Source organism: Crocodylus porosus, unplaced genomic scaffold, assembly GCF_001723895.1.
Source record: "Crocodylus porosus isolate Cpor-Errol unplaced genomic scaffold, CroPor_comp1, whole genome shotgun sequence".
In the NCBI taxonomy this organism is placed as follows: Eukaryota; Metazoa; Chordata; order Crocodylia; family Crocodylidae; genus Crocodylus; species Crocodylus porosus.
In genome coordinates, this window is record NW_017728926.1 from 5856126 (window position 1) to 5869261 (window position 13136).

At 44.2% G+C, this 13136-nt stretch overlaps 1 protein-coding gene across 1 annotated transcript in view; it reads right to left on the reverse strand.

The window, feature by feature from the left end:
• Window positions 1-13136, reverse strand: part of PLCH2 (phospholipase C eta 2) — a 358008-nt gene that overhangs the window by 66447 nt on the left and 278425 nt on the right. Inside the window, exons 6-7 of the mRNA XM_019541274.1 lie at window positions 9962-10132; window positions 6179-6272 (exon numbers count right to left, since the gene is read on the reverse strand). Of these exons, the coding sequence (XP_019396819.1) occupies window positions 6179-6272; window positions 9962-10132 (265 nt within the window). The remainder of the gene's footprint in view (window positions 1-6178; window positions 6273-9961; window positions 10133-13136) is intronic.

Consider the following 13136-nt stretch of genomic DNA (forward strand, 5'->3'; position numbering starts at 1 on the left):
GAGTGCAGAGAAGAGCCACGCGCATGATCAGAGGTCAGGAAAACAGACCTTACGATGACAGCCTGAGAGCCATGGGACTCTTCAGCCTGAAAAAGTGGCGGCTCAGGGGTGATCTGATGGCTACCTATAAGTTTATCAGGGGTGACCACCAGGATTTGGGGGAACATTTGTTCACCAGAGCGCCCCAAGGGATGATGAGGTCTAATGGTCATAAACAACTACAAGGCCATTTCAGGCTGGAGATAAGGAAGAATTGCTTTACTGTCCAAGCCCCCAAGGTCTGGAACAGCCTGCCATCAGAGGTGGTTCAAGCACCTACATTGAACACTTTTGAGAGCAAATTGGATGCCTCTCTTGCTGGGATCCTATGCCCCCAGCTGACTTCCTGCCCTTTGGGTTGGGGGCTGGACTCGATGATCTCCCAAGGTCCCTTCCAGCCCTAATGTCTGTAATGTCCATGAAATCACTGGCGGCGGCATCCTGGCCAGGGCAGGCAGAGCCCTTGGCAGCACACGTGTGCAGCTGAATACCTGCAGCTGCATGTGGTTCCCACCTGCAGTGTCATGAGCCTCATGTGCTGGCACAGAACCAGCCCAGTCTGGCCCAAAGGCAACTGCGAGTAGGCTGAACTGGGCTGGCTCCATGGCACCCTGTGTAGCCCCCAGGATTTGCCAGAGCTGCACTGCCATGGTTTCTGCCTGCTGAGGCCAGGAGCACCCTGAGGGTCTGCTGGCACCAGGGGCTGTGCCAAGGGGGCATGTGGTGGCAGGAGCTATGCTCAGGGGGGTACGTGTGGTGGCAGGAGCTGTCCTGGGTGGCGTGTGTGGCAGAGAGGGGCTGTGAATGGGGGAAGCGTGGTGGTGGGGCTGTGCACAGAGGGGAGCATGTGGCCCCCACCCATAAATCACACACACTCCCATACCCACACCCCCACAAACCTCCCCACACACCTTCATGAGCCCCACACACACCCACACCTTCAAACCCCACCACGCACACCCAACACAACCCTGCCATACACAAGTACCTAAAGAAGTAGCTAAAGAAGATTCAAATAGTGTTATATTTAGTTTAATTTGTAAAAAAAAAATTGTGCATAATTTTGAATTTTTCTGTGCATAATTCCCTGGAATGTAATTCCTGACACACTGGATGCATCTACACAAGACACTACACTGCTGTTGCAACGAGCTACAATGACTTAGCTCATTGCTATGGCAACATAGCATCAGCAGGCACTAACTGTGATGCTGAGGCTACTGCACAGTAGGGTTGGAAATGACCCACGTGCTGCCGGGACTGCACAGGAACAGCTTTACTGCACATTTAGTACTTGTGCATGGTGTAGACATGCCGACTGAATTATTTCAGCAAACTGTGCAAAGACAAGCCCTTGGATGTCAAAACTTCACCTTCAAATCAGAATGTGCAAGTTCTCAGGAAAACTTGTGAAAATGTGACAGAGGTCCTGATAGAGACTGTCAGCTGCATTCAGCTGTGTCATCTCCTTCTGTACAACTCTATAGGATGCAGCATGGTAGTTCTAAAACTAAGCTGGGTTAGTGGGTCAGCCCAACCTTGTGGAAGGATCCTATGGAAGGTAATGGAAAATAACAGCCTTTCTCCAGAGAGGCTAAAGAGAAGTCTGCTTCTACTGTGCCAGATTCCAGCATAACCTAAAGGAAAGAGTCCCATTACCTATAACATTCTGTAGGTTAAAATTATTTTTGCAGAACCTAAGTGTCTTCATCCCAATTAAAAAAGCTTTTTCATACAAACAGCTGGGTTAAGTACATGGTGAAAGCAAAATATTTGTTTAGCAATTCTGACCACACATGAATGTGTGCGCAGTACATGCGTGTTGGCTACAGATCATTATCAAAATAATTTTGCCTTCTTGCCCTGTTTAAATCATTATTTGCCTGGCTTGCATTCATGCCACTTAGCGCAGAATTAGAGGGTGGGAAAGACTTCCAGGGTCATTTAGTCCAATCCCCTGCACAGCTGCTGAATTTGCTGTTGCTACAGCAATTAGATGCTCCTAAAATACATGTTTGAAGGAAATGCCTAAGTACATGAGAACATACGTAAGAACTGCTATTTACTGGGTCAGGCCATAGGTCCATCTTGCCATGTCTTGACAGTGTCAGAGAATGGATTCTGTAAGCGAGAGTGAACTGGGTATGACCAGGGTTGTTTCCATTGTTCCTCTCTCACTTCCAGCCTCCAGCATTTAAGGTCTAGGGAGTTCTGATTCAGAGGCGGTGCCCCTTGCTCCCATGCTCAATCTCCTTTCTAAACTGAACAGTCCTGGCCTCTTCAGTCTCGTGTCTTATGGAAGCCTTTCTATGCCACTGATCATCCTTGTTGCCCTTCTCTAGGTTTTCTCTATTTTTTTTTGAGGTGTGGGGACCAGAACTGAGCACAGTATTCAAGGTATGGATGCACTGTGGATTTATAAAGGGGCATCATGCATTCTGGTTTTCTCTGATTTAAAAAAAAATTGCCAGTTTTCAGTTAAAAAAAAGTAACTCCAAATCCACATTTTTCTGTAATTTAAATGAAACACCACATATATATGTATATAGTGATGTTTCATTTTAATCATGGAAAAATGTGGATTTAGGGTTACTTTTTTTTTTTTTTTTTTTTAACTGAAAAGTGGAATTTTTTTAAAATCAGAAAACCAGGATTCCTGGGCAAAATTATGCTTTCTGTTTTGTTTACAATTCCTTCTTAATAATCCCTAAAATTTTGTTTGCCTTTTTGACAACTGCTGAGCACTGAGCTGATGTTTTTAGCGAACTGTCCACAGTGACTCCCAGATCTCTTTCTTGTGTGGTAACAGCTAACGTAGAACCCATCATATTTGTAATTGGTATTTTTCCAATTCCAACACTCAACCTGCCACCAACAGCAACACCTCAAGGCACTCTCCACCATTCAACAAGCAGGGACCATGCTGTCTGCACTTTTCCTTGACCACAAAGAACCTCTACTCATATACAATGCCCCCCAGAAAGTAGGTCTCAAACAAAAATGAGGCATGAAGCCCCATAACAACACTAGTTAGCCCCCTTCCACAGATTATTTACAAGACCTAGCCCTATTTGATGGGGTATGACAGATGCAACTTAGGAGTCTAAATGAATACACTCCCAATTCCTACCCTTGACACAAACGCACTGTGGCATTAGGCCAGCATGTAAGATCTGAATACCACAATCAAAAGAGCTCCCCCAGCAAGCCATGGCTAGTTTGCGTCAAAGCAAGCAGCTGGGCAAACCAGATCAAATAGGATGAAAAATTAATGGGACGACTTGCACACTAACGAAAACAGGATCAGCTGCTCCCAGCAAATTAATCACTCTCTCATTCTGGAAGACTCAACTGTCAGAGGAGTGGTTTGGTGCACAGCTAATAGGGCACCCCGTGAACTGGTGCCGTTGGTTTTTTCAAGCACTTGCTGAAGTTTAATACTGAAATTACCATAATTACTTAACACTAACCAGGCTGATCAGCCTACGAATGAGGAAAAATGGATGAATCAATGTGATGCCGGGAGCCTGAAACAAAGACTTCAGGAGTTTTGTTACCCTTTCAGGAAAGGCTATAGTCAAACTTAGCACTTTACTGAGCTGAACGGGAAGGTGAGAGGTACCTGTGTGTCTCTATAAGACAAGCCAACTCTCTCACGCCAATTCCTAGCAGATAAGTGCCACAGGACAGAAAACCACCCTCTCTGCTCAGGGTACAGATTTGATCATAGATGGAGGGAGAAAATATCATTTGTGGGGGCTGAGGGCATGCATCAGCATGAGAACTACAACTCCTAACGTATTCTGTGCAGTGCAACAAATGCATGGTTAACTTCTTCCTCAGCCATGCAGAGCTGAGTGCACATAGGGCACTGGCCTGGCTGCACGCTGAGCAGCACCGTGGTGTTGCTGCTGTCACCGGCTGCTGCAAAATTAGTTTTGGGGGGCTAAGCCCCCACAGCCCTGGTCTTCCACCACCTATAGATTTGATCCAACCCTCTAGGGCAGTGGTTCCCAATCTTTTGGGGGCCCCTTCTGGACTTGTGACCCAAATGGTTGGCTTACAACTGCTCCCAGCCTCTCTCAAGTGTTGGGATCATTACCCTATTCTGGAAAAACACTTAGATGGTAGTGGGATGCCTAGAAGTGCCAGAGCCATAGCCCTGAAGGTCTAATGCCTCTCTGAAGGGCCCAATTAAAGAGAGTGGTGGAATAAGAATGCTTGGAAATACAATAGCCCTTGACAGCTCCCTTATTCAAGTACCTGGGCAAGAGAGAAAAGGGATTTATCCCCTTCCACTTCTCTTCAATCCTAATAAAATATAACTAGAGCTTACACACCAAACTGCAGCCTAGCCATTCCTAGATTTAGCTGGAAGTGGGCAACCTGCAAGGCATACTCCCAAACATTGTACGCACACACCAAAGATTTAGGTGTTTGTTCAGATAGGCATGGTCTAAAATACTCAATTGCCGCCAGTTTCTCCATTCCACTAAGAATCCAGACATAGAAGAAAATCTGGATAAAACAGAGGTTTAGGACAGTAGAAAGAATTGCAGAAGTCATTAAGTTTGCAGCTACAATTCCTGCCTTGGATGTATATGCCTTGCCAGTCTCCTGCACATTAAGAAACAGGCAGAGATGTGTTTCCTAGACGTGTCACCCAAAAGTAACCTTCTCTCAACATTTTTGATAGACCAAGTGCTCTGTCAATACCAGGTGGGTTCTTGGATCTGCAGCCAGCTACCCATGAGAAGCTGCAGGGAAATAAAGCCTGTTCTGTCTCAGGCTCACTCAAATAAGATAAATGTGCGTGGATTTTTTTTTCCAACGCACAATTAACAACAAAGAGCGATGCTCTGTACTGCTATCGTGCCACAGGATCACTAGATACTTAATAGAGATTAGTGGAGCTAAGCTCCACAACCTCATGGAAAGAAGACAAGCTAGCCTTATTATTCTCATTCACAAGCTGAGATACTGATGCAGACTGACTGAGGTGCAGTCAAACAGGCCGGCTGGCTGTCACAGCCCCAGGAACTGGAACCCCAACTCCAACTCTCCCTTTTGCAATATACATGTAACAACCTTTGTCCCCAGGAGAAAATGCATAAAGCTAAGAGAGGAGATATAAAGAAATCACACTGAATCCCTCTGCAATAACTTCTCAATTAAGGACATAGGGATTGGCTCCTGGGTTAGACTTCTATTTCATGGTAGAGTAACAACGCTGCTCTGAAATCTCGCCCAACAATGCCACCAGCTATGTACAATGCAGCTGCGTGCTTCTTGTCAAGGTGACCCTTTCGTGCATATGAGCAAAGCACACACTGTTACTCAGAGGCTTGACTTCTCCATAAGCAATGCTTATAGAGCTTAACATCCAATGTCTGTGGTCGTTTCAAAGCACAAATAACTCCTCACACCTCTTAAAGTCAGATGGTGAGAAGTAAAGGGCATTACTTAAATATCTGGTGAATAGTCAGGGATACTCCAGGTCAGGCAGACCTCCTAGATCCAATGTAGGTATCTCAAGCTTGTTTTGCAGAAGGACAGACTACGTGATAAAATGAATGCAGTTGGTCTCAAAGCTCAGACTCTGAAAAGATTAGTCTGATTAGTCCAGTTACCAAGAAGTCAAGTCAACAGACTGGATTCTCTGGTATCAGTGCTCAGCAAATATACAACACGAGCAAATCAACATGGCAGCATCTGACCAGCTGCCCTCACTTGGCTCTAGTGTAAATGAGGGCATGATGCAGAGTTCAGTGCCAAAAGTTCAAGAAACCAGAGTTCCAAGAAAGCCTGGGAAAGCCAGGGCCCAAAGTCCATGCAGATCAACAGGGTCTGGGGAGCGTTACTTCAGAGGCACAAATGGTTGAGACATGCCCCAACTCCCATAAACTCTTAATGACAGACCTGGTTATCATTTATCCCTTTCAAAGATTCCCTGTGGGTTCCTCTCTCACCCTCCTTTGAAAAGCCCAGCTTTGCCAATAACAGTAATAGAACAGCATAGGATGCATCCCTTGAATAATGGGATACACTATACACTACTCAGAGAAGAGGTTTTCTAGGATTTAGAAAACCTCTCTCTAAAGGTGATGGCCTTTTTCTGCAGCAGCAAGAACCAACTTACCGTCAATTCCCAGGGCCTCCTGCTTCTTGTTTTCCAGACATGGTTCAAACTGATTGATGATTTCCAGGCAGTGCTCCTTGGTCACGTTAGTCATCTAGAGAGCAAGCAACAACGAAAGGAGAACATTTCATTAACTAAAAAAGCAGACCTTTTCTTACCTAGTTTTCTTCTTTGAATAGAGTTCAGCAACTGGCTGGATTTTCACATTAGCACCAGGATTTTACAACTGAACAGCAAGATTCTCACTCCTGCCACTCAGTGTCAAGTCAGATAAGAAATCGGGCTGCATAGTGAAAAGTTACTGTCCCTTTGGCAGCTGTCTGATCACAGCCAATAAAATAGGAGCCTGATTTCTGGTTTTTAGGTCAAATGTGCTTGGTACTTAAGCCCACAGGGCATCCAAATAGCACATGCTTTGTTATGGACCAATGGAGTCTTTAAGTGGTAGGATTACATGATTTGCATCATCAAAATGTTTTCACTTTGGAGGAAAGCAACAACATGGAGCTCCTGAACACAGAGGAAAGAAGAATGGGTTATAATTAGCAAAGTTTCAGAAGGTCAGGAGATTACTGGAAGCATTTTGATGAAGTTTTGCTTTGATCTATGACAGGATTGTAGTCTCATCCACAGGAAAGCTGAGACACTGGCACTAAAAATTAGGTCACTCCTGGTGAGCTCCAACTACATTAAAAAAGTGATACAGCCCTGTAAGTGCCTTAACCCAGTACAACTCAGTATTCTCTGCCTGGGGTAAATTATCTCATCAAAAGAAAGGGGTAACTACACTCCTGTGCAAAGGTCATCTGCCTATAGCTCTAGCCAAATGTCACCCAGCACATGTACTTTGCTCGGTGCAGCCAGGCTATTATTACCAGCTCCCACACCAAAGCCCTGTAGCAGCATCTATTTCTGCAGATACTCTGGGAGACCCATCTGTTTGTCTGCTCCAGACAGCAGTGTAATCTACACCAGTGTAAATCTGCCATGTGTACGCTCCCTTCCAGAAGAGCGTGCCCCACTTAAACCAAACAAGAGATAAGCATGGGTAGTTGTTTCTGGCTGGGTTTGGAAGCAAAAGCCCTCAAAATGACACCATAAAAGGCCATTCTGGCCCATTCCCATTTCAGCTATGATCAGCAAATACTGGGCTTTTCCTGAGGAATCTAGTTTTCACAAGATTTCTGCCTCAATGCTGCAGCAGGCCTCTTTCTCACTGCTGCTAATGCCAATACATTCATTTGTTCCATTTTTATTGACACACCTCAAACCTATGGTATGGATACCTGCTCGCTCTACCCATATCACATTAAAGAAGGCAGTGTCAGCCATAGGAGTTGGCCTGGGGAGCTATGTGTTGTCTGTGCCCGTGATTAGCTGCTGATTGAGTCCTGTGGCTGGAGTTCATTTTTTTCATTCAGCACTGGGAGAATCAATAGCCCAGTGAAATGGAAACACATCCCCACACGTGGAAAAGCACAGTGAGCACAGAGGGAATGGACAGTTGTTTATTCACTTTGTCAGATACTCAGGGGACTCTGAACGCGGATCATAAACAGGAGAGTGCTGGCATTTGAAGGTTCAGTGCCCTATTGTGTGAGTCCTGTCATTCCATTCACATGGGGTCTCTGCTCCCTGAGACTGCTCTCCATTCACAATGTGTATTTTAGATGATTTGGAACTTGTCTAAAGAGTGAGAAACCAGCATCATTCACTGCTGCCCCCAGTAGCCAAGGTGATTACTTAAGCTAGCAGGTGGCTGTTTGCACCAACGCTTGTCTAGTTGAGCTGTGATGTTGGAGCCGGAACAGAATGTGTGTATGCATGCATGTACCACCACATGCAGCGAGGAGGCTAATTCTCTTTTACTGTTAGAACATTAAGAACACTTTGCAGTGAGATCTGTTAAGTTCCTTTTTCATGAGTCTCCATGAGCCATTGGGAAATAGAGCATGCCTGCATTTTCAATCTGTGGCAGGGATGGATGGATACAAATGATTAATGTGCATAAGTATGCAAACCTTGGTGTTTAGCTCATGTAGCACAAGGAATAGAATCATTAATTCTTTTGTACATAGCAGCTAATACAACGGAAAACAGGAGATTAGTTTGCTGCTATTCAGCTGATAGCATATAAATAACTATGGAGATGGTGTCTAGGTGAAATTCAATATTTGATTAATAAAGTTTATAGAGCTAGGAGTTTGTCTCTGAAGAGCTGGGAAATGTCTTAGGTTTTTATGAGCAGCATTAGGTGTAATGTTTGCCATTAGCTATTGGCTGAGAATAAACCTCTGTGTATAATAGAGAACCATTTGGTTTGTTGGGCCATAAATTCTTCATCTGTTTCAAATCAGTGATACAGACAAAACAATTTGTGCTTTGTATGACTCCATTATAGTAATGAAATATTAAGTGCTGAAGCTGCCTAATAATATTTAGTCCTTTCCATCTTCAAAGTGATGTCCAAGCTGTTAATTAATCCTCTGAACGCCCTGGGAAGCCCCCCACTCTTCTCCCCCCACTCAGTACAGACCAAGAAACTGGGGCAGGCAGGGTAATTCAGAGATTTGCCCAAGGGCTACACAGCAAGTCAAAGGCAGAGCTTAACTCAGTATCAGACTGCCTGATACTAGAAAAGCCCACTATGTCCATATAGCTAGATGCCAGATGCCAATCCCTTTTTTGTAAGGGAAAGAAACACAATAAAAGAAAGCCATAGGGACAATGATGGGGGGACAGAAAAGAAATAGGGAGATTCCAGGAACAATTCACATAAGCCAGAAGTAGCATCAACAGCAAGAATAAAATCCAGTGGTTTATGCCAGTATCATCCAATTGTCTGAGAGAGCCACGTGACCACATGTAAGTAGCTATTCAATTTCTAAGTCTATCTCTGAAATGCTCTTGCTTTGTAAAAAAATTAATTCATGCCCAACAGGAAAAAAACTGTATAGTATTCACAGCCACTTGGGCTGAGATCACAAATCTTACAAGGAGACCTGCTTATCAAACTAACTTTTTTGAGGATTCTCTTCAAATGTAAAAGTCATCAGCTCAGGACACAGTGCCTATTCAACAGGTACTATGGCCATAATTTTATTACATAACAGCAAAGTAGCTGATAAACTGCAAAGCACTCCTTAAGTGGCAATTGCTCAGTTAACATTACAGAGTCAGAAATGCAAAAACAATCTTTATTCATTCAAAGGGTCATTCCAATTAGGAACTCTCAGTTTCATGGCCTGCATCACTAGGACACATGACGTTTGTCTTGACTGGAAAGTGTCTGATTATGGAAGGCTGCTGACTAGAAAAGGAGTAGGTAACTCAGGGTGCATTTGCAGTAGTGTGAGTGAAACAACTTTATGGTATATTCTCAACTTCTGCCTGGTTCCATCTAGTTCTGTTTATCCTTCTGTTCCACAAGCACTTCATTCAAATAATATGTTACTGGAACAAGCTTTGGACCAGGCAGAAGGCAAGCTTTAAGGACTGCTTGAATCATTTCCCTCTGCCAATAAAAGTAATGTACAAGCTCTGCTGTGAATAAGCAGCCTAAAAAAAGAGGCTCCATTTAAAACTCACACCCCCCAAATCCTCTGAGGCCAGCAAAATAAGCTATGCACAGTGCTATGCCCCTCCAGGGTTGGCGGGGTTTGCAATTCATAACCATTAAGGATTCTGCGTAACAAGTTCCCTCCACAACCTGGCTGATTATTCTAACTGTCACTAGTGCTGTGCAGGAAGAGAAGAGCCAGTGCTCCCCTGACTCCAGCCTACCTTTTGTTCGATCTCAAGGAAGCGCTTCAGATCCTCTGTGTCCAGGTAGTCCTTGTGGTTGCTGTAAGTAAGCATGAGTAGGTACAGGTCACGCCGTGTTGACATCATCTTGTAGAAGGCACAGAACTCATCAAAGCCCAGTGTGCCCTGGTTATCATCTGTGTCAGCCTCCTGCAGTACATAAGAGCAAGGCATTGAGATCTCTCCATTTCCCAAAAAGGACACATACATCTGAATAAAGCCCAGTTTCTTTAAGACAAAAGTAGCTTACTGTTGGGCTGCTGTTTGCCCTGCAGCTTGGCACCTGATCTGATTCACCAGGCTGACACTGCAGCATGAACAGCTCACAGGAATTTCCTCAACCAGCTTCTCTTTCAGCTGACACAGATGGGAGCACTGGTGCATGCTCCAAGAACTGTTTTCCAGCTGCAGCATTGCCCAACAAGCCTTCCCCATGCCCCATCTGAAAGGCTTCCCTCAACTATAGAAACTATGGGCAGGACACTATTGCAAGAAAAACAGGAGAGGAGTCACACAGGTGTCCAAGGGAAAGGGGCCATTAATAGTTTCCTGTGCAGGCAATCCAAATGAGTTTCTGTCTGTGGCTTGGGAGCACCTCAGTATAAACTCCTAGATCACATGTAAAGTGTGCTAATTTATTACCATTTGATGCAGAGAGAAAAAAAAAGGCAGAAAACTACAGTGCTCTCTGGCACTCAACCCATAAACATACATAGATACTAATGGTTCTCCACTCCTGTGGCCCACTACAGCAGCCGACAAAGAACAGGACCCCAAATGTACCAGTCAATACCCTTCATCTTCCATTCACTGCCTGCACACAATGGAGATGGACTTTCTCCAAACCAGTTTTGTTAATACAGGCAACAGTGAGTGGCCCACAGCTTATTATTGGAGGGCTGATGAGCACCTGAAGCACCACCAAGTATACATGCCTGTGACCAGGCAGCCAGTGGGCCATGAACTTTATTACCTATAGTGCAGTAGTGCCTAAATATCTTTATTGAACTTTATTACCTATAGTGCAGTAGTGCCTTGCATGAGACCTGGGATACACCAAGCTGAACAAACACATGGTCCCTGCCCTAATCCAAACAGGCAAGGCAAAAGTTAAACAGGAATAACCATCATCCTCATTTTATTGAGAGGAAAGGAAAGCCTAAGAAATGTCCAAGGTCATGAAGAATATACAACAGAGTTGAAAATGCAGCCCAGATCCTCTGAGCTCTAGTCCAGTGTCTTAACCACAGGATCTTCTTCCTTGTAGCTGTGATCCAGCCCAGAATCAACTGAGACAGCAAGCCCGGTGCACCACCTATACCAAAGCTACAAATTAATGGCACTTCCCCGCCCCCTCCCCCAGCAACATGCCTGAGTGTGGCTTAGTGAGATTATACACAGGAGCTGTGCCAAAAGTGCAGGGCTACAGGCAGAACAGAAAGCTCATTACCAAGAAGTACTCAGCACCGTGGAGGGGTTCTGCAAGGGATCATTCCTTGGGAATGAGCCCTTGTCCAAAGAGTGCACTTTCATTCTGCATCCTTTCCCCTTGTCCCACATTATTAAAACAATAATTAAAAAGTAGTTATCTGGTGATTACAAATGCACGGAGATACACACATTCTAATATATCCCTTGAAACAAACTTCCCACAAACAAACAGAAAATGACCCAGGTCTCCCATCCCATTATCCCTGATGGCTCTCTAATGTTTAAAATGGAACACTTGCTGTGTTTCCTCCTTTATGAACCATTTACAATAGGGGGTTTCAGAGCTGAATGGTGTAAAAACCCAGTCCCCCATCATTACCATTATATCAGAACCCACTGCCAATGCAATGCAAAAAAAGACAAAGAAATGTCAAATCAATTTGGATTAGCAGCATCACACTGAATCCTAATGGCAGCACAAGTTTATTAGGATTCACTTTTCGGCAATCATTGATGCATTGGCTTTGAATATGAAAATCTGATTCCATTTTCAATCTGCTATCATGTAAACCTCATGCTTCATTAGTGTTCCTGGGTGTTAATGACACACAACTTCTGTGCAGCAATGCTTTCTGATGTTCCCTGGAATAGGGATCACAAGATACTTTAATTTCTGGTCCTTGATCTTAATTCTCTTACTTTAAAAAAATGGAAAGGAATAGCATTTTTGAAAAAAACACACTTGAAACTAAAGGTAGGTAACAACCTAAGGGAAAAATGGAGAATTAGAGAGAGACCAGGGGCTTGGTGCTTTAACTGTCATAAATTACATACCTCTAGAGTGTCTTTCATCAGACCGTCTTGAAAGTGCTGCATAAGCATTAAGACTCCCAAGAAATAGTTAGGTAGATAAATTGCTTAACAGATGGGAAACCTACAGGTGGGACACACAAGCCCCAGAGACTCCTGCAGGGGTCACTGGAAGAACAAAGATCAGAACCCAAACTCCTAGCACTGTATCCCAGGCAAGATCCTTACTGATCCTCTCATTGATTTATTGGGTTGGGGTGGAGGAGGTTGAGAAGTAATTTGCACAAGTTGTCAAAGGTTTTTAACAGGAAGGATTTTTGAACAGGAATAGAGAATGGCAAAAGCTGGTTCCCCAGCTCTCAAGCCCATGATACACTACAAGTGTAAGTCCAGCCACTTAGGTAGTGATCCACCACATTTGCAACCATGCTAGGTACCTGGTCATTTAAGTACTCAGATTTGTACCTGCAACTAACAGCTGTCCTGAAGAAAATCATAGTGACAACTTGTGGAGGAATGAACCTCCCCCCCATTAAGACAAGACTTTTTAAGTGAACTTGGGTTCACTTGCTCTATATTATTTAGTTAGTCTGTGAAGACGTATCTACCCTGCCTTCTTTTTAAATATGGCCACTGATTTACACATCAATTAACAGAAACTAGCTGTGTACAGATCCCTCATGTCCACTGGCTGAGCAAAGGGGAGATCTACCACTAACCTAGTTTAAAAAAAAAAGGCAAATCCAAAGAATTTGGTAAATCTGTGTTGGATGAAAAGAACGTGATCAATTACTTAGGACAGCTGGGCTGAGGTACCTCAGTGGCAGAGCCTTGAAAAAGACAATGGCTCACCCTACCTAATTCTGTAGAGTCTGGAGGCATTTATACACGTGCTTTGGGGGGAGGGATGGGG